General features: G+C 38.5%; 2 protein-coding genes across 2 annotated transcripts; one reads left to right on the top strand and one right to left on the bottom strand.

The window, feature by feature from the left end:
- Positions 1-202: 202 nt before the first annotated feature.
- LOC134748628 (uncharacterized) lies at positions 203-16,478 on the bottom strand. The gene is made up of 5 exons (XM_063683425.1): positions 16,309-16,478; positions 3,612-3,727; positions 2,628-2,781; positions 544-643; positions 203-338 (listed from the first exon to the last, which is right to left on the bottom strand). The coding sequence occupies exons 1-5, from the start codon at positions 16,420-16,422 to the stop codon at positions 253-255; spliced, it is 570 nt and encodes a 189-aa protein (XP_063539495.1). The 5' UTR covers positions 16,423-16,478; the 3' UTR covers positions 203-252.
- Positions 7,750-22,135, top strand: LOC134748620 (uncharacterized). The gene is made up of 4 exons (XM_063683418.1): positions 7,750-7,961; positions 11,676-11,852; positions 18,456-18,583; positions 18,849-22,135. The coding sequence occupies exons 1-4, from the start codon at positions 7,868-7,870 to the stop codon at positions 19,635-19,637; spliced, it is 1,188 nt and encodes a 395-aa protein (XP_063539488.1). The 5' UTR covers positions 7,750-7,867; the 3' UTR covers positions 19,638-22,135.
- The last annotated feature ends 219 nt before the right edge of the window (positions 22,136-22,354 follow it).

The following is a 22,354-nucleotide window of genomic DNA, read 5'->3' as shown; positions in this document are numbered from 1 at the left end:
AGCCTGTTTTAAGTAAAACATTTTAATCAAAAGTAAATATTAATTTATTAAAACTGTTATTAATACATCAAATACTTAAATGTAATATGAGATCGTTCAGTTACAATTAGAGATCACAATTATTAATATACCTACAAGATGCTTGTTTAAAACAAACTTGCTATATATTCCCATACATTTGTAGATAGAAGGAAAATCTTTATCACGTGAATGGTTGATTACGTATGTTTAGGTATAGCAGCCATTTAAAATTTAAATATCACGTCGGTTCCGGAGTGGGTATCTCTCAAATGGGTTTATTAAGTGCAGCTGGCCGTTCCTGTACGGGTTGCCGAGACCTGAAAAAAGACAATTGTCTCAGCATCCTTTTCTTTCTCTTTTAGAGTGCAACAGTAGACTATTCCTATAAATAAACGTGTCATAGCTTAAGTATAATGCAATTTGAAATGATCGAGCTGCTGCGGATTCCTGAATTACCTGATGCATAGCATCACCCCAGCAGACCCATTGAAAGATAAGTTGGCGCCTCCATTTGTTACTGACCTATGCATTTTCCAGTGACGCTGGAGCAAGTCGATCCTGGGGCGCACTTCCACCCGAATTCATCGTTGTCCAATTTCTCGGTGCACGGCTCGTCGGGGCCCTGGGGAAAGAAAACCTTTACTGCCTTTGCCTTTCGTTCGTTTTAGAAAAGTGGAGTTAGAAGTATTAAGATTTTTATAGTCCGTCCCTTACATAGTTGGCCATAAGATGATACCTAGTGCGTGAGTTAACCTGCGTGCGTGCTTGTTAAAGTCGTGACACACCATAGACCTAGCATTACATAGACCAGCTATACGCGTGCGCCCGTAAGGGATAGACATAGATGACGTCATAAACGTGGGGATACCATATTGGTAAAAATTACCCCAATATTTGATATCACGTTGGGGCGATTACCCTGGAGGCAAAGTTAGCTTGTTTGACGGTATTAAAAAATTGTTAAATAAAATGTCAATGGGCCGACCTTTTTAGGCGTATAAACAATGAAATACCTCCTATAATTCGCGCAGGTGGTACAAAACTAAACATGTTTAGTAAATAAAACGTAAAATAAAATGTATTATGGCTTCTAATTTAAAGAAATCACAAATCGCAATCACACCAATTAATGTACACCACATTTAATCTTCACAACATTTGTTTATTTATTTTTTGGAATTAGAAGTACGAAAAAACTTCGAGGTCAAAATTACCCATAAAATTATGATATTTTCATCTGGTATCCCTAACATGATTGTTATGCAGCTAAATTAAGAAGAAGTTTAAAAATGGCTGACCTCAGACTCCTACCTACCTACGTAATTTGGGCGGATAATTTTACAAATAATGTTTTGTTAATTTGCGTAAATAATTGTGATATTTTTATTGAAATCCTTTGATTCTACATTGCTTTGAGTGTAACGTAATTTTACGATGTTATTCTCACATATTGCGTTAAGAGGAAGGTGTAAAATACCGTACTTACGTGTGAAAGGTTATGATCTCATATTTTTGCTCAGAGCGGCTATTTATTACGATTATAGAACAATTCACCAGTATTTTATCAAAGTTCAAGCATTCAAAATGCTAACCATCACTATATTTCATAAGAGAAAGCACAATTTCATACAAAACAACGATAATTAAACAAGCAACGAACAAACATGACATGTCACGTACTTATTTGTTTGCCACAACCTCGGTTGTGGCAGCGGTGGAAAAGTGAAACTATGACAAGGACAAACAATAACAGCGCTTTCTCTGCTACTCCTACTGAAAGATACATAAGACTATCCCGTTCGGTCATTTTCCCCCACCCCTCATGACCGATCCAGTTATACTAGATTCATGTAACACACTATCGCACCGCACCAAGGTTATTGTGCGATGGTGTGTTACTGTGTTACGGCCTTTAGTCTACCTTCGTAGAACATTTCTCTTATTTCAAAATCTCTATGACTTCTATTACTACGTTTACATGCGTGCCGAGACTTGGTAAGCGTCAAGGACGCAGTTATGCGTTAGAGGGAGCAAGAGATATTGCTATCTCATTCCACCGTATAGCTGCGTCCCTGACGCTTGCCAAGTCTCGACATGCATGTCAACGTAGTAATAGAAAGCTGGTAATTCTAGAGTTGGTTAGTAAAGGCTAGTTCAGATGGGAACAATTGCTCAACAAATTGATTAAATGGTCTGATCAAATCAGGTGGTGTGGACGCACACGCTAATTTTGTTCGCCGATTTCAACCGCCGATTATGACCGTTATTACCGATAAATTAGAGGTGCGGACGCAAGAATACTAATTTGTGACGCTAGTATTCGCGTTGGGGGGCATTTTTTTAATTTAGAGCGCTCAAATATCAGCATAAACCTAAAATTTGATCATCCCATGTGGACTGACCTTAAAGAATACCTACGCATATAGCATGTAGTCACAACTGGTCGACTGCATCGAACACCAAATTGGTTAGTACATCTACCTTTTCAGCCTGCCATCTTTCTGCTAAGACAACCAGGGAAATAACATATACCTTTCTCTATCCATTCGGTAGAAAGTGTTTTTCTTTATTTTTATTTAATCCACACTAACAAAATGTTAATATACCCGATAACAGTCCCGCCTTGAGCCGCAGACTTTGTTGATGTAGGTCCCGTGGAGGCAGAGCTTAGCAGGCCTGCTGTTATGCATCTCACACACTTCGTCGCTCGTCAGCGCGGAGTAGCTGGGAGTGTCGCACACTGGGCAGTCGACCCACTCGCTGAAAAAATATCGAATAACTACTACAAAAGTACCGTTTTTTTATCATACACAATTAATTTGACTTCTTTTAGATTCGGTTAAAAGAAAGTTAGAATAAGGTTTTAAGAGACTGGCAACATCAATGTGATAATTTCATAAATCCCCGTCAATTTCCAAAAATTGTTGCCAGTGTATAGAGTTACCAAGAAAAGTCTGCAGAGATTTTGACAGCACACGCACTGCAGGTGTTATTTTAAACGTCAAACTTCTATGAAATTATGACGTACAAATAACACTGGCACTGCGTGTGCTGTCAAAATCTTTGCAGAATTTTCTTGGTCTAACTTGGTCTAACTCTATATTATTTCTGTTCATCCATTTCCTTCACTAAGTGTAAGTGTATAGTGCGGCGAATTTGAAAAATGTAGGGGCGGAAGGGAAAATAGGTATTGTCAGGAATGTTAAAACGTGTTTATAATTAATTCTGTTGCATTGCGTATACGTGTAATGTCATGGTCCTGTTCCTCACGGGATCTTGCATGTATCAACTCTATAGTATACTTGCTTTAAGACTAATTTATTGTTAGTTTCTAGAAAAATAAACCTTTTGTACTAAAGATTAGCTGGCATGAATCGGTTGAATGAATATAATAAGTAGGTAAAACTATATGTATGTGTCAAAATAACTGCCAATACTAGATCAATCTTTAAATAATTTCTGCCTTTGCAATAATGAAAGATGTTAACTGGAGCCGCATCGGCATGCGGCGACGGTGTGCGAGTAAGACTACCCTTTAGACATGTCCTAGCACCTGCCTCTCTTCGCATCAATGTTATAAACTGCCATACCCTTTCTCCTGCAAGTCATCGCGTTCAATTAGGTTCCGGGGCTCGAAGCGGTAGCGCGCCAGGCATGGGCCGGCCAGGAGCATCAGGTATACCAGTGGGTGCATCATCACGGAGTTCTGGAACAGTTACTAATACTACATCTTACACAAAAAATGCTGCAGTTCTCCCACGTAACCACCAGATTTTTAAAGGGTCGGCAGTAACATAAACATTAAGTTCATTTGGTGATTTGGGCAATACAACGGAGGGCACAATAGAAACGACAGCAAAAAGGATGCTGTCCGTCTAAATGATTTGCCAATTTTATTGGTATTTTTTTTGCAGTCACACATCGTTTCATCGGAAACCCTTTCTGACCGCGTGACTATCGTTCGTAAGAACTATTATATAATCTGTGCTATCGTGTAACATGAAGTAACATCATCAGTAGGACGATCTTCATGATGATCAACAATGAGTCTCCTATAACCGATAGTACATAGGTAGGTAGAGTTAGAGAGTTTAGACTTAACTCCTTTTGGTTTTAAAACAACAGGATACATAAGTGCAAATATGGAAGTAAAGCTTCTGGCACCCTCAGAATGAGCTGGCACCCATGCACTAGTTAGGCGATTAGCTGCATCAGTTTCACTAGATGGCGTTGGCGTCTACATCATCTGGCACTATGTACTATACGTACTTCTATTCTATTATAAAACTATATATAATAATATTATTGCAACGATTTTTTCTATCGCTAATTATAATTATTTCTCCTTCTTGAACATTGTGACATAAACGGTAGAAAATGGCGGCCTTGTACCTAACCCCAATGTTGTACCTTAGATAGTTTTTCTTAATTCTCGACGAAATCTTTCCAACCCACATGTTTATTCCTTGGCCTTTATTTATTAGTCACACATAATATGTCCCGAAATATATCTGAATAATAATTAATACGAATTCCATTTCGTCAGCTCCGTCGCGACGTTTATGAATGAAACGCGGTGTAGGCGCCCGAGTCAAGTCACGGGAACATCCACTTCCACTCGTGATTGTGATTAATAATCATTATAGTTTTACTATAAATACTGCTACACTATATATGTACTCATTACTCATTCACCGGCTTGCGATAATCTTACACCCCGATATTTGGGCAAATACAGTCGGTGCAGTCATTCAAATTTAATATTGTCTTCGGTTACCTCGATAGTTACTCATGAAATAAAACTATGAAAACGGATTATATCGCGTATATTGAATTTATAATACATCCCAAATCCCAAATCAATATACGCGATATAATCCGTTTTCATAGTTTTATTTCATTCAAATTTAATCAATAATGTAATTTATGTAAAAAATCGGCGGTTTTGTTTACGACTCCTGAATTTCTCGAATTACGTTTCTAAGTATGTATACCTATAAAAAACCTACATAGCGATAAGATTTTAAGATATCTAAATAAAAAATAAATAAAAATCGTTTATTTCCGGTAAATATTCACTTGGATACAGATTTTGCTGACCTCCACACTAGGCAATGCCTGTCCCGTGAAGGAGAGATTTTAAATAACCAGTAATTCTAAATTCTTAAATTAGCTATTTACCGATTAACAAGTTTGAATTAAATATAAAGTAATATCTAGTTGTCACTTTAGCGTAACTCGAACCCCTGTAACTGTAACTCGAATCCGTCATGCACACAGTCAGTCATTCGGACGTGCAACGGAAACGATATTCAGTAAATTTTATTGGAGATACTTTATTTTTATTATATTTTTCAAAGGTACTTTTCATTATTTGAGATCTAGGTGGGTCTATAATGGGGAACTATGTGGTTGTGGGCGTGCGTGTAATAGAGCAAATATATGTGACATTTTTAACCAAAAGGTACCACGTCGCTTGTTGGTAAGGTTGATTTCTAATTGAAGCTATATGAAAATAGCGCCTTACTGACAAGCGACAATAAGTACTCTTTTGATTGAAAATGACACATATTATATACTCCAGTATACAAGAGCGACTGGCTCGTGGGAGTCGGGAGTCGTGGGTATTCGCACGTACACTTCTATTTGCGACTTCGGTGGGTGTGATGTTTACTGTTTACCGTCTTTACCCGGGTTCTGTTTACCTATTTACCAGCAGATATTCTAGGTAAAGGTCTAAATGTTAACCAACATCTGTAGGGTCCGCTGTTATATGTACAAGTAAGTAAGTAAATATTCTTTATTGCACCAAAATTATACATTTTACATACATGTAAAACTACAAAGAATTTTTTGAAGAAAAATAGAACCAGGTAACAACAGGCGGTCTTATCGCTAAAAATCTCTTCCAGACAACCTTTGGGTAGCAGGAAATGTATACTACGTTACGTAGCTATAATGCTTGGTAGAGTCAATTAACTCCGTCAAAGGGAATTAATTCTACTCTATCAAAAATATTTCAAGTATTTTAGAGTAATATTCGACGCTACCGTTAGTCGCCCAGCATGACCACGTGGAGAAAAGTGACATTAATTAATTTGATTTCCTTAAAATGTTATTTCAATAAATGATTATTCAATTATTCAAGCTTTTGAAATCTGGGTCAAAGACAATATGTACTTCATCGGCTCTATCAATACGGATCGCGTGATCAAAAGCATTTCTGATGCTTTCATCGTAATTAATGATTGGAGCTGTAAGTACCTAAACGGTAAAAAAAACCTATTTGTTGTTGTTTGTATTTGTTGTTATAGCGGCAACAGAAATACGTCATCTGTGAAAATTTCAACTGTCTAGTTATCACGGTTCATGAGATACAGCCTGATGACAGACGGACAGACAGACAGACAGCGGAGTCTTAGTAATCCCGTTTTTACCCTTTGGGTACGGAACCCTCAAAATCAATCAATCTGATTGTTGGAAATTACCAGAAATATAGCCCTAATGAAAACACGCAGTAAACGTTTAGCCATTTATTTCAGAGTGACATTGATTGTAAAAATCATAAAAAGTACAAATTTAAATATTTGACACATATCAAAAAGGAGTTCGCAACATCCTCCCACCTTTTGGGACGGAGGCCCAAAACTCTTCTTTAGATCTCGCCTGGAAAAGTTCCTATAATCCTCCCTAAAGGCCACTTAATAAGCTTGGAGTTTGTATCTATTAAAGCTACATTACCTACCCTTAAATGCGAGTCCCTCTCCTTGCCCTTTTCTGGACGAGCATCTCCATGTAGTACTCGTTTCTGAACCTTTTTAAATATTCCATCGACTTACGAAGATGCCCACGGCGTCTGCTGAGAGAATTACGGTTGCACTGGTAAGGTAAGTTTCGTTTCATAAGGTCCTTCATAGAGCGTATGAGGCGCTCCCACCATGGCGCTGCAGGAGGACTGAATTCCCACTTAATGTTCCTCACGTTGAAAGTCTTCAGAAGGTTAATATTAGCTCCGTGGAAGTCAGTATCATTATTCGTGTGTATTGTGTCAAGTCTTCCACGTCTTGCGATAAGTCTTCTTAGGGCCATGAGAAAGACTTCAGTCTTCAGTGATTTGGTCAGATGCACGGCTCGGTAAACTGAACAGGTGACTAAAATTTTCCATATCATCCTGGCGATTATTATTTTAACAACTAACATAGCGGTTTCACTCACGTGTTTTTAGTCACTCGCGCGACATGTTTCGGAGAGCCTAAGTCTCCATTTTCAAGCAAGCTAAGTTAGTCAAGCTGATTATTATTCTTTTTATTTTGACCAAAAGTTATTGACCCGAGGTTCGAACTGCCCCAATATTTTTTAACGTCTGGAGACGACTCATCTTCACCAGTCTGTTCTTTATTTGACTTATTCACATATATATGTTTGCACAGAAATTATAATTATACGTAGTTTGATTTAAGAAGTCACTGACATGGAGCGGAATTTAAAAATAAAACGTCATTGCAACGTAAATTTAGTGTTTGTTGAGAAAGTTTGCAAAACACATCCATTGCTGCCTTAAGATTAAGAAGAAATAACGCAGTAGAGACAAATTGGCAATGTATTTGTAGACATATTATAACGACAATATATATATATGAAAATGGTAGACACTTGCGCACGCGTCGCGTCGCGACCCCGCCCGCCCAAACGATCCCCCGCCCAGTGCGAATGCGCATTCAAGTGACACACTTCGCCTGAAGCGGATCTTTTACAACTTTTAAAAACAAAACTTTTAAACAAAAACTTTTGAAGTCGGCGTTTCAGTGTATTCATTTGTTTTAACGTTCGAATTTCGATTTTAGAAATGGGCATGATATCGCGAGTGCGTGGACGCATACGGAGTGATTCTTTCTCCAAGATTCACACGCTTAAGTCCGAAGACAAAATAGCTAATATCGGTACGTAGAAATTTAATTATGAATGAGGTTATTAAATTTAATTGTTGTTTGATTGCAGTCATTGTACTAATACTAAGTAGTAAGTATGTTTTGGAATTTGGTTCAGAAATGTAAGCTACTTTCTAAGTAGATTTTTTATTAGATATAATTAACTTTATTCTGTTTTTTTATTCCGTAGACTAAAATGACATTTCATGTGGTAAGGTGCACTAGGGTAATTCCGAATGATTTTTGCACTAGTTGATAAGGTGTATATGTCTCCATGAACCAGTCAGTATAGCAAAGTTTTTAGACGGAAATAGTGAGTAACTTACTTACTAGATGGTTCAGCCTAACAATCGATTACAGAATTTTTCATAAATAATGTAAGATTTTTAAAATACAAGCGTTTCAAATCTAGTTTTTTTTTCGTTGCGAACGTGCAATTCCGAATTGGTTCGGGTAAATCCGAATACACTTGAAAACGAGTTTTATGTGTATGTCGCATAAGGTACATATTACTTTTTTGATTAGAATTACCCTCTCTGCTCTTTTTACTCGATTAGGCTAATAGGAGTACTTATTCATGTGTGTGTCAAGCTTTTATTTCGGAATTACCCGATCAGGAATCTGTGGTACTCAAACTTTAATAACACTTGCAGAGGACAAAAAAATTCCGGCTTGAAATGCCACGAATCGAGGAAAACATTCCCATACAATATGTATGAAAATGAAAACTTATTTTTTTAAGCCAATCGATTTCATTCCTATCCAGTATCAATAGTTTCCTAGGGGTCGACTTATAATAATGTACCTACTTACTAAAAATCCACATATTAAAGAAAACTTTTTCCATACATGTGGAGCAGAATTTACTATGAGAGAAAAAAAATAGCCTGTGAAAAATAAAAGTTAATTTTGATTGTTTGAGAACCACTGGCTGTCACTTTGAGAAAACAAGGTCGGGTAATTCCGGAACACTTTGTGACACGGAATTCCCCACTTCGGGTAAATCTAAAAATGTAATAAAATTCAAGCTAGAATAGTTTGAGCCCATTTAAAATGGCTAAAAAACGATAATCTCTTAAACACAAAAGCAGTCAATTCATTTACTCCCCAAATTACAGAGTTAGCGATGGTCGTCTAATTCCGAATGTCAAAAAAGCGGGAATTTTTCACCCGCTCATTAATCTGATGCGCCACACGCGTAGTTTCGTCGCTAGCGTCCCGAGCCTTCTAACGCGGGGAGGTAGATACTTGAACGTCATAGGGAGTGTTGCCAGAGCAAATAATGTAGCCGCGTTTAGTAGATATTAGTAATTTTCGGAATATCCCGATTTTCGGAATTAGCCGAGTAAACCTTACTAAGAAATATCATCTCATACACATGAAACGTCATTTTAGTCTACGGAATAAAAAACACACCTTACCTACCTATTTATAATAAGTTATGACAGAAAATCAACTGTTGTTATTTATAAATGCATGTGCGCGTTATTTGTTGTTATTTTTCTTTACAACAACACATCGTAATCTAAATTGGCTATAATCGCATGTATCTGTGACTGAAAATAGGACCACATAAAGAAAATACGCACTAATATCGGATGTTATGTTTTGATAACATAAACATTGTACCGAATGATGTTTACCGACTCTTGTGCGACGTACAAAGAAACTTTACACAAAATGGGTCAAAAACAACGATTTGGTTGTCAAGGTTGGGAGATTGAGGCCAAAGGCATATTTCTCGAAAGCTAGGTTAGCGTCTCAAGGAAATATTTCAAGTCTAGATTTTATAAAGTAAATTAAATTAAATTCTAAGAATATTGGCAGACTGTTACATTTTTATAAAACATTGGTAGAAAACAAGCGTATACGCGGCACATGATGGTAAACAGGGTTTTGCATGTATGTTGAACATGAGATGATTTCGTATTGGTTTAGACAAGAGGTAGATATAGCATGTTTTTTACAAGAAAAATGTAGTGGATGTTAGGTACCTAGGTACAAGGTATAAAAGTATAGGTACTTTAACTTTCATGCGTAAGTACATTAAAATGCGTCGGTAAATCAAGAGCCGAATGATAATTTGGGAACACATTTCGTTTGCCATTAATTTTACGAATCTAGTCCAGATGGCGTCTTTTTTTATTAACCGACTTCACTTTCATAGTTTTCTCTATAATCTTAGGCGGAGCGTTGACCCGCTTGGAGAGTTCATTTAAAATTGGCACGAGTTGCTCCGCTGTTGACGTGTTTAAGGTATGTAGGTTCCGCTGTCGCCTACCGGAGAGAGCCCATTGTTTATAGGGTTCCGTACAAAAAAGGTAAAAAAAGGTATCCATGATGCGATTCTGTCCGCCTGTCTGTCACATTGTTAAATATCTCGAGAACTACTTAGGTACGCCATCGGTTTGAAATTTGGTATAGGTATGAACAAAGAGGATATATAAGATAGAGCGGTACTGTCGTAATAAATTTTGTAACCACAGTAAATTCACTGCCATCTATCGACATACTTTAAAACTAAAAATGAAGATTTATAAAAATACGTTAAAATGTGTAGGTGTACGTTATACGTTTAGGTATACGTTAAAATACGTTAAAATGTGTAGGTAAATACGTAGGTGTCCAGACCGCTAAGCTTAAGTGGGACTGGGCTGGGCATGTCTGCCGCATGCACCCTGAAAGGTGGGCCAAAATGGTTACCGAGTGGGATCCACGGAACACCATAGATGGTGCTGGCCGGGGTGCAGGCAGGCCGAAAAGGAGATGGCGGGACGACTTAGACGCATTTTATCCGGATTGGCGGGACACTACAAACGACAGGGTCGAGTGGAGGAAACGAGGGGAGGCCTTTGCCCAGCAGTGGGACACTAAATTAGGCTAGTAAAAAAAAAAAAACGTTAAAATGTATTTAAATATGGATAAATGTTTTTTTTTATTTGCATTAATTATTTTTATATGATTTTGACCCATGTTCCTTCACTGATATGCGTTAAAATTATAAATAACAAACGAAACCGTCAACGCCCTCTATACGAGAGTAGGCCAAAACTAGTTGTGCCCTCTGATCGAGAATGAAATTTTCGTGATTTTCTAGGCACGTTTTTTCCTTAGACTGTATTCATCTATTACGGAGTTATATCTATCTTTGGTATGAACAAGGCTAACCCAGCCAGACGCGTTGAAAGTTTTATTGTTTTATTGTGTATATTGGAGAGCTATAAACGCTACTATCCTTTGCAACTGAGATCTATGTAGTCTGCATTGTGTAGTTATCACGCGCCGCCCTGCTTACAGTTTTTTTTGAGGGCATGTTTCCACTTTTAATCCTATCCTAGCTAGAGTTCTAGAGGCGGACTCCGACAATTTAGAACTTAAATGTTTAGTTCTTGGTGCATCTACATGTTCTACGCAGTGAAATCGGTGCTTGATGACGAGCTTAGTTTGTCTTCAGCATTCCTGGACGATGCGCTCAGATGTTTAATAGGTCGTGAAGCCACAATACCGTTTATTTAATCCATAAAAAATGGAAAGCGTACACAGTTTGTTTTTTATTTCAACACCGCGAAAGCTACAAGAACAAATTGTTGGTTTACGCACGCGTGCGCTGATTGACTTGCATCTTTATGTTGAAATTAAATTAATATGGACAATTTTATTGACATAGAAAAATCTATCCTACACTCAAAGTACCAAATGCATTTTTAACCAGTTCCTAAATTCCAGTATGGCTGCTGTCGCTGGTGCTGGTGCTGCCTTACTGGGCGCCGCGGGGGCTGCTAGTGGCGCTGGGCGGCGCCTGGCTGATGGCCGCCTACACGTGCCTCGTCGTGCCCGTGCTCATCTCCGCCAATTACCGCTACCCGGCCCGGTGGTGGCCCGACGTTGTGAAGCTTGCGCAAAGTAAGTAATTCCAGTATGCTGCTGCTGGCGGCGCCTGGATCATGGACGCCTACGCCTGCCTAGTCGTGCCCGTGCCAACTTTCGCTACCCGGTGGTGGCCCTGCGCTGTGCAAGCTTGCGCAGAGTATCATGGCTACTATTTATCTTTATATCTATTTATGGATGCTGCTGCTGGTGGTGCTGATGCTGGGGCTAACTTGGGGTTTTTTGGTGTACAAAAGTACTACAAGTGCTACGGCGTAGCCCGTAGCATTGTTAGAATAAGTATGTAGCGGACACTGTTTGTAGGGGTATAACACACACAGCATTGAAAGCCAGAATAGATTTTCAAAGCATTGACCTTTTAGAAGAATCGCACGATGATTACAAGCAACCACCTGTGGTGACTGGCTTTATAATAAAAAGGTTTAACAATAGCCATTTTAGTAAAATGAGCTAGCCCTGTAACCCAAGAAAATTAAAGAAATCTGCGGAAATAATTCGTGTAGTTTTGAAAATTGGTATAGTTGTACCTTGTGGTGTCCAGATGAACATACTAAAAGTCCTCGGGGGTGGGGGGTGAGCTGAGGGTGTAGGGGGGGGTTGAAGGTATATTTTTTCAGATTTTTGCTCGTATCTCGAATATCTGTACGAATAGCATTATAATTACTTCGAAAAAAAGTTTCTACATAAAATTTTCTACAAATTAGGTTATATATTTATTTTTAGTCTACGATCAATACTTTAGGAGCTACAGGGTGTTTAACAAAGAGATGAAAAATAGACATAAGAAAACGTCGTTTCTTCGTAGTTGTTCATCATAACTCAAATGTTTAGTTTAGAATAAGCAAGCTTAGTCACCTGCTGATCAATTATAGAAATAAACGGCCAACATCATGTCGGGCCATGCTCAGTGTAGTTCCGTAGTTACCCATCCGTCAAAATATACTTTTTGCACGTTTAAGAAGGCTTGGGTGTAAAGGCGCGGCGCGACTTCGCGGAGAGAACATGTCGCGACGTTGACGTATGACTCCACACTCGCAAACTTCACGGCGATTTCGCAGTTTGGTTCTCGCCATTATGGCGGAAAAGCATCAGCTGATCGAGCTTAACTGCTAGTTACCTATGGCATCATACGTGATTTAGCTATTTTTCCATTTTGTTTTGTTGTAAAACCGTAAAATATAGCCGCTTCATATAATATAATAAAAAAACGGGGAACTAGGCGCGAAGGCGTGAACAATCTGCGAAATCGACGCCACACTTACGTTCGCGGCTTCGCGCCGTGATTCGCGCATGAGTGTGGAGGGGCGTTAATGTAATTAGGTATTTTAAACTCCATCCGACTGGGAACTCTCAATGAAAACAATGAGACTCAAAGGCCGGATGCGATTCGGATGAATCTCCTGTAGGCCGGCTGTTTACTTCATATTTATTATTTTCCTTGGCAAAACAAATTCCTCGCAAAAATACTGGCGACAACAGCAAGCGTGCCAATTTATATACTGACCTATGACGCGTGGGCGCAGATCGCATAGATTTGTACTGTGTCTAGCGGTCAATGCATGAACATGACATGTTAAACAAAACAACATTTTTTTCCAACGGTATATAAATGCGTATTTATCTGAAAATAGTAGTGAATATGTGTACCGAAAAAAAATCTTAATAGTTAATACCCCGATTGAGCCTTGCTCTCAGTAGGAAAAGCGCCATCTAACGGAATAGGATGAGTGTGTATTATAGTTTTTCACCTCAGCAGCTCGAACAAGCCTACTTTCGTCACTCCCAGGGGTGAAGAAAGTGCGTCTGTAGTGAAACAAAGTAGCTTTTTATTTTGGTGAAGGCCATGAACTGCCACTTCATACTTCTATCGCAAATTCGTTTTTTTTTTGTTTCTCTGTATTATACTGGGTAATTTGAAATACATTTTAACCTTCAATATGTTCTCACTACTGAGGTGAAAAATTATATGTGTCACACGAGAGCAAAGTTATTTTACATCTCGTGTTTTTGAGTCCCGCGCTACGCTCAAGATTCTAACTTAGAATCACTCGCTTCGCTCGTGATTCAATTATAGAATCTTTCGCTCTCTCGGGACACAAAATCAACACTCGCAAGAAAAACCAACTTTCCTCTCTTGTTGCACAAATAGCTATATATTTACAACTAGTGGTTCTGTGAGCTGTAGGCCTCGCGATAAACTTCATAAGTTTAAAAAAATTTAAAAATAAAAAAACTTACTTCGTTAAGTCTTATCTATATCACAGCGAACTCAGAACTCTCAAGTGCCAAAGACCCTATACTGGCACTTAATTCATTTATGCCAATTTCCACAATTTTGAACATTTTCCAATAAAACGAAACGACAGAAAAATAGTAGATTGTTAAGCAAGGGATGAAAGGTACTCAATTCTGCCGAGGTATTTTGGCGCTCGGACGCAGTGAAAACGCCAATAGTCCAAGGCAGAAATGATGCCTTTCACCCGAATTAAACACTCTACTTTTCATTTCGAATACGAGGAAAGTAAAATGCACGTGTTTTATTTTAAAACATGACTAAGTATACATTTTTATAGTATTTCTTGAGGGTACTTTCACTTTCAATTAACAATTCAGACAAAAGAATCGTTATTTATGGAATCGAGAGTCAAATATCAGAATGAAAATTGTATAACAAATCCATTTAAACTCAAATTTCAATTGCTTATCGTAAAAAAAATAAAAAATCGTACTTCGAACGTAAAAATGCTCTAGTGCAGAGTGCAGATACGTATCTTTTTCTGCACACCTTTTAGAACAACAATGACCCTCTTTCAGAGCATGAGAAATGAAAAATATCTAATTACCAAACCTGCTCACAAAATTTCACGAAAATCGGTTGAGAAATGCGACCTGCAGAGGAGAAATGATGATATATGAAAGCATGTTTTCCCAAGTTGAAACGGAGACCTACGCTAACGCTGTCGGTCAATTAGCATCGTTTAATTTTCTTAGGTGCAACCGGGATTATTTATTTCACTTTAATGGCAGCGAAAACCTATTACAATTGCTTTCCCCATTCCCCTCACTCTTGCATCATTTATCGCAACTAGACTGTACAATAAACGCGTACACATGGCATTTCTAACATATTTATTATATACAGTGTTGTGTGTGAAAGTCAGGTCACCGTCGACAGAGCTGAATGAGCGGCGGAAATGGCAAGCCGCCAACACTCGTGCGTCATTAGTTCCTGTTCTTCAGAAAAACATTGTTGTAACAACCTATAGCTTCGTACATCCTTAATACCTTTCTCTTTCAAGGTCCCGCTATCATGGTTCAAAACACGCCCTCCAAAATAAAAATGCTGTTGCACGCAGTGCAAGTGTTATTTTAAACTTCAAATTTCTATGAAATTATGACCTGTAAATAACACTTGCACGGCGTGTGCTATCAAAATCGCTGCAGACCTCTTCTTGGTTTAACGCTATCGACTTGGAAAATGTTCTGCCAATAACTTGTGGCGTTCAGCACGACTACCTACGAAGTCACGTATCGTCATATCCGTTTCTTTCTGACATATGCAGGAAATAACGAAAGTGAAAGCGAAAACTGACGGATGTCGTTGATTGTCATGTGCGTCAACGATTTCCGGTTTACTGCGAATTGGCCGCATCGAATATGAAACGAGCGACGAAGAGGAGAGAAAAGTATATTTAGATGAAGTAAATTCACAGCATTCGATTTGAACATCATCGCATAAAGCATCGTTAAATTTTAATAATGTTTTTTCGAAGTCATAAATATAAATATTCTATATGTGAGTTCTTGTATCTGCCTGGAACTATCAACTATCAACGCTCGAATGAAATATCGACTGAAATAGCTGCCATGCAATTTTACTTAATTGCCTAGGGTAGCAGTTAAAAGTAAAATTGAGGTACAAACAACATTAGGTTCCACATGCAGTATTCAATTTTTTTTAATACCACGTCAGTGGCAAACAAGTATACGGCTCGCCTAATGGTAAGCAGCCACCGTAGCCTATGGAAGCCTGCAACACCAGAGATAGTACATGCGCGTTGCCGATCCTTTAAAAACCTGTACACTCCATTTTTGAAGAACCCCATACTGTAGCCCCCCGGGAAAACCTCGGCAAGGAGCTCATTCCACAGCCGAAGCGTCCGCGGGAGGAAATTCCTCTTAAACCGCACAGTACGCGACCAGTTAGGTTCTAGGCTGTGAGGATGAACACCCTGCCGCTGGCGAGCGGTGCGGTGATAGCTAGAAAGCGGCCGTTGGCATCATGTCAAACAATCAAATTGGTTCAAAAGCTGTTAAATATACTTACCTAATACTGAAATAGCTGCCTTGCAGTTGTAAGTGCCTACTAGGTTAGTAGTTAAATTAAAGGTAAAAGGCTTTATTGACGAACACGTTTAGGTTATATAAAAAGTCGAATAGGTTTGAAATAAAATATTCACAAAATACTTACCAGATAGATTCCTAAGACGAGTTCTATGGCGTTGTGAAGGGTGGCTCTGAACTGACTACCCTTGGTCACTGGGGGTCCTTTTATACCATGTAAAATTGTTGAGAAAAATAACATTGACAATCTTCACGGTTCCTTGGGCGTGTTTATGTTGTAGTGAAACAGCTGAAAATATCAAAATAATTTATTATTGATGTTTCTAGAGACTGTTGCTGCAGGGCATTAATTTTATACTTACGAATCGATTTGAGGAATGTAAATATCATTGGCAGGTAGACAAAACAAACCTTTATTAAAAGGAAGATAAATAACTATTTAATTTACCTTATTGTATGAAACTAAATTATGACTACTTATAAAATAAAATGACTAAAACTAAACCCAACTAAAAAAAAAATCCTTATAATAAACCCTGGCCTCTTGGCAAGGTGCCCATCACGCAGGCAGCATTCCCGCGCATCGCGATAGCAATTAAACCTTTGCTCGAGAAAGCTGCCCGCGCGAGGTTCTACCGTTGAGGGTATTATTCTTAAATATGTAAAGAAGAACGCTTCAATATGTAGAATCGTCATTGTGTTCGTCTAGCCCCGAGCAAACTAAACTATGTTTTTTTTACCCCATCTCACCTCATACAGGTATGTTATATTCGCATGCTGCTTATTGCTGGCCCTTTATCCGTCTCTGCATGGATAGTTAAATTGATAGTAGGACTTTAGCTGAACTAACAGTCGTTAGATCGTTTATTAAATCCACACACACACATTAATGTGATGAGTGATGATGGTAATGGTACCTATATACATCTAATGTTTCCGTGCGACTATTATAGTAAGCAGTGGCAGCTGAATTGTTTTTATTATTTATAAGTAGGTATGTCTTTTCCATATATCATGGGGTCCCGGACCTTTTGGAGGCGTACGTGGGGCTGAAGCCAAATTTGATGTTATGTACTTAACTATTATTATTATTTTATTTGTATAAATATAAATTTGTATTTGTATAAATGGGCCTGGTTCCTTTCAGAATAAATAGTTTATTTATCTGGAGCATTCTAAGAAAAAAGGGGAAAAGTTATGCAAATGTAGCAAAATGCGGGATGACGGGTTCAGTCAGCCAGCCGCGCCGCGACCCTGTTGCTAGACGCCCACGCAATTGATGTACCTAATCATGCTTGGAATCTTGTGCCGTGCAATAACAATACTCCTAATAATGTACTTATACTACATAATGATCAACAGTCCTATAACATTCTTACATCCCCCAGAAACATCTGACGTTTGACATATCATTGAATCCCGAACACCTTTGCCGGACACTATCAGATCAGATCCTCTATAAGTAGTCTAAGAGCCTCTTTAATATCGAAAGCTGTATTCTTTCTGTAGTCGTTCCCTCGTGTGTTTGCTCTCCTTGTAGTCCGGTTCTTTGAAAAACTGTTCTGTGACAGTTAGACGATGACTATATAATGTCTCTCGCACACTGGAATTAGTAATTTACCATGATCTTCCTTCTGAAATCCTAGGTTAATTTGTATTGATAATATGACCATGGAAAAGTGTATTATACATAGCTACTCTTCGCGTATAGATACATAAGCTTTTTTTTATTAAAGGAAATGTTTCTCCTTGATTATTAAAGCCACCAGAAAACCATGAAAACATCGTAAACTATTTTTCAGCGTGTCCGAATCATAAATCCGCTAACAAAAAATACAAGAAATGTATCTCTTCGCATCTAATTCGCGTAAACTGCGAAAGTGGGTTAATCATAACGTAACAGAAAATCTATTTAAAATTTAACAGCATTGAATGACAGCAAAAGCAAGCAAATTTAATGTTCTCTGTTGATTACGCGATTTGCAAATGTTTCAGTAGGTTGGTAGGGGGGCTGGGGGGGGCAAGTGCCCCGGGCGCCATCCAAGAGGGGGCGCCAAAATGGGCAAAAGGCAGCAGCAGGGAAACTTTTGTCAGTCGTCAGGGGGCGCAAATTTGGTGACTGCCCCGGGCGCCATATCCTCTAGCTACGCCCCTGGACTAGTGAAGCAATTAAGTTATTTTTCATACTTATATATCGCAAGATTAAAAAGTTTGAAATGGGGTTCAAAAGCAAGCAAACAATATATGAGCTAAAGTGTTGTTGTTTATTTCCAGAGATGTGGCGCAGGCTGGAGAGGCCAGTGTCGTGCGCACTGGGAGTGGTGCGCGCTGCGTATGCGCCGGTCGACCGCGCGGAGAAGCTCTTCCTGCAGATGAGCAACCTGTCGACAATGATTGGACAAGTGAGTAGAACCTCTATATGACAAGTTGTTACACTTGTTAGGGCATATTATATTAAGTACTAGCGACAAGGTATATGTAATACGTTATATCAGGCGCTATGTAAACGTTTATCATCATCATGCAAACTGCTTGTATTGTCTGCATCTACAATTAACCATTTTGTCATGTTCAATGGCTACCTTTACTTGTCGACTGGAACAATAGGCTCGTAATCGTCTGTTTAATAATTAAGTTATAACTGAAATTGAAATAATGTTGTTCCAGTTGCTGATGTTTACCGCGTGCGACCGGCTGTTCGTCTCGCAGGGCCGCCTGACCTGCCTCTACTCGCTCATGTTCTACAACGTGGTCACCTACTCCGTGAGCTACGTGCGCGAGCTCTGCACCAAGGAGGACTGGTCGCCCTACGTCAACGTCACCCGCCACTCGCGCGTCAAGCATCTCGCCATGTCCGCCACCAAAATTGTCCTCGAATGGACTAAAGCGGTCACTTTCATAGTTACTGTGACTTTTGTATTGTTGGCCTTTGGACTGGAACAGGGCTTGGAGCATTACAAACCGACAGCGTTGTATACGCTCTTCACCGGTACTTATTATTTGCTAACGGAGCGGACGTTCCTTGAGCTCTGGCCTATAGCTTTGACAGCTATGAAGTTTGAGCGCCTAGAAGGTATGGAGGCGCTGTATTTAGGTGTGTGGGCGCGAGGTGTGACGACAGCGCTGGCGCTGCCGCTGGTGCCGGCGCTGGCGTGGTGTGAGCGCTGGCGGCTAGCGCTGCTGTTGTTGTATGTGAATGTGATCGTTCACGGCAGGCACAGGCTCGGTGAAGCGTTAGAGAAGCTGAATGTAGCGTGCGGCTCGCTCGCTAGATTCCGACGAGCGACAGCAGCGGAGCTCTCCATGCTAGAGGACGTGTGCGCCGTGTGTCTAGGCGTGATGCGTTCGGCGCGCGTGACGCCGTGCGCACACTTCTTCCACGCAGACTGCCTCAGGAGATGCCTCGCAGCCTCCGACCGGTGTCCCATATGCGTCAGGCCGTACATATTCTGCTGATTGCTGGACACCACATTCGCCGGACAAGACTGTTGAGATTACGAAAGCCTCGAGAGTCGAGATCGAGATCGAGAACGAGATCCACGGGAAGACTGGATTCAATGTTTATTTGCTTGGAGACTTTCGTGCATGATTTCTGTTCATGCGCAATTTGCAACCACCATTTGTATGATTTAGGTTTATTTAATATATTCGTATTTACTCTTTACCTCTTTAGGGTCTAATTTAGATCGCTGTATTCTAAAAAAACCGGCCAAGTGCGAGTCGGACTCGCGTTCCAAGGGTTCCGTATATTACACAATTTAAACAATGTATTTTTTTGTAAAACGTGAGTGAAATGTCTTTAAACACCCGTAGGGGTCGAATCAAAAACTAAGTAATTAAGTCCGACTCACGCTGCAATTTCTAATAGGTTTTCCTGTAATCTACAGGTAAATATCTATTTAGTGTATTTTTTTTCAAAATTTTAGACCCAGTAGTTTCGGAGATAAAGGGGGAATGGTCATTTTTTGCCTATTTTCTTGAATAACTTCTCAGCTGTTAATCCTAAAATTATTTAAAAAATATATTTGAGATCCTCATAATGAGCTCTTTCATTTGATATTTAACACGATATAGTTTGAAAAACTATTTTTTAAAATTTTCTCATTCACCCCCAAAAGTGGCCCCTATGTTTAAAATTAATTTGTTTACGTTACATGTCCGTCTTTGGGTCACAAACTTACATATGTGTACCAAATTTCAACTTAATTGGTCCAGTAGTTTCGGAGAAAATAGGCTGTGACAGACGGACAGACAGACAGACGCACGAGTGATCCTATAAATAAGGGTTCCGTTTTTTCCTTTAGAGGTACGGAACCCTAAAAACTATTTTAAACACTTAACAAGTTAATTATTGATAATTAAAGTCATTTCTAAAAAAATATAATTCAATACGATAAAAATACGTAAAAAAACAAAAATTACAGCATTAAATTCTTATATGTTTATTAAAAAATAATGACCAACTAAAACGCTTCACTGTTGATAAACAGTGTCTTTCGTTTATCATGTAAAATGCTCGTAGCAGAAAGGTCAGTGCAGTGCAGCAGTGGCAGTACAGTATGAAATGCCTTCATGTAACTACAATTTTGTTATAAACACAGCTTATATGATTGCGTAGGTGTTGCATATGGCCCTTCGAACCGGATTTCAGTAATTATATTTTTACTAAAAATATACCTAGTACATACTATACATGTCATGTAACATGTAACCCAAACTTCAGTTAAAAGGTATTCGCCCCTAGTTTTACTGTATCTCAACATATCGACAATATATTATCTTTAAGAGGCCGGTGTCGATTTTAGTCGCAAAAATGTAAAATTGATAGATTTAGTCGGTGAAATTGTACACCTTTTGATACCTAATTGAAATAACAAGTACTGGTTTCTATTAGCACGTCTTCTTATCCTACCTTTTATCAGATCAATTTTTTGAAAACAGACTCACTAAATTAGTAATGTTTGCTTTTCTGATGGACGTTTAGGTAAACGCGCGTAAAGCATTGATTTTGTTCGTCTTATTTGTAAATTTCGTAAAGTTTGGACTGCTAAACATGGTAATTTTGTATTACACATATTCTGTACTTGACGTTTATCAGACTACATTTTTATTATTATGACTTTGAAGTAGTGTAAATGAAAGTTAGACGAAATCAATTTTCTCCAGAAATTACTTCAAAACAAGTGACAATATCTCTGAAAATCCACTTAATTTCAACGTAATTTTGATACTTAAATAATCTACAACATCTGCTGAAACTATTTTTATATATCAATTTGTATAATTTACCACCATAATTTTTTTATGAATTTTTAAAAACTGCCTCTTCTTTTCATATTTTACCGGTGACGCACGCTCGCGACCTCATTATTAAAAGGCAAGATGAGAAGACGTGGTAATAGAAACCAATACTTGTTATTTAGATATTACGTAACAAAACGTGTATAATTTCAACGACTAAATCTATTAATTTTACTTTTTTGCTCCAAAATCGACTACGGCCTCTTAAAAACTGTTGTAGTATATTTATTATGCCTAGTTACCACGATATATCTACTTCATTAAACTTTGTTCATTAAATTGTCCGTCTTACAGGTATACATCTACCATAAGATATCAGTTTTGTTTATCTTGTGTTTACTCTATGTGAAAATATTACAAGGATCATCATAATATTAATATGATGGTTGCGTTTTAGACATCGTACGACAAGTGACGCGATGAGTCGCGATGCGAGATTATTTACAGCGGAAAGTTGTACCTAAAAACGCGACCTATAGAACTACCATATATACCAGAATGTATTTTATATTTAGTTACATATATATGTTATTGTAATTTTCACACGCCTGCGGTAACTACATTACCTACCTACCAAAATTTTAATGGGTCCAATCCAACGTAAGCGCTTTGTACTTATACTAATAATTTTGTAATAAAGCAAATTTTAAACAGCGAAGGGTTTTCATTTTTACACGCAACCATTTAGTAATGTGTTAAAATATGGGTATGTAAGAACTGAAATAAATGTTTTTTTTTAGAGTGGTTTCAATGTGGAATTGTTAGACGTGCAAAGGGAAAGAGTACAGTCAGCAATAAAAGCGTGTATCAAAACTAATTGACAGTTATGAGTCTTAATCGCGAATGTCAATTGTTCCCCATTCCTTATCTCT

The sequence above is a fragment of the Cydia strobilella genome, chromosome 16 (assembly GCF_947568885.1).
Source record: "Cydia strobilella chromosome 16, ilCydStro3.1, whole genome shotgun sequence".
NCBI lineage: Eukaryota > Metazoa > Arthropoda > Insecta > Lepidoptera > Tortricidae > Cydia > Cydia strobilella.
The sequence above is the reverse complement of the archived record's forward strand: the minus strand, read 5'-3'. Positions and strand labels throughout refer to the sequence as shown.

Bases quoted from the DNA above. Each gene is read 5' to 3' on its own strand.
- LOC134748628 (XM_063683425.1), bottom strand. From the start codon at position 16,422: ATGTTATTTTTCTCAACAATTTTACATGGTATAAAAGGACCCCCAGTG. The intron at 2,782-3,611 runs GTATGGCAGTTT...ATATTTTTTCAG, and splicing joins GATGACTTGCAGGAGAAAGG to CGAGTGGGTCGACTGCCCAG. The intron at 644-2,627 runs GTATATTAACAT...TTCTTTCCCCAG, and splicing joins CAAGGCGGGACTGTTATCGG to GGCCCCGACGAGCCGTGCAC.
- LOC134748620 (XM_063683418.1), top strand. From the start codon at position 7,868: ATGGGCATGATATCGCGAGTGCGTGGACGCATACGGAGTGATTCTTTC. The intron at 7,962-11,675 runs GTACGTAGAAAT...CCTAAATTCCAG, and splicing joins AGACAAAATAGCTAATATCG to TATGGCTGCTGTCGCTGGTG. The intron at 18,584-18,848 runs GTGAGTAGAACC...ATGTTGTTCCAG, and splicing joins TGTCGACAATGATTGGACAA to TTGCTGATGTTTACCGCGTG.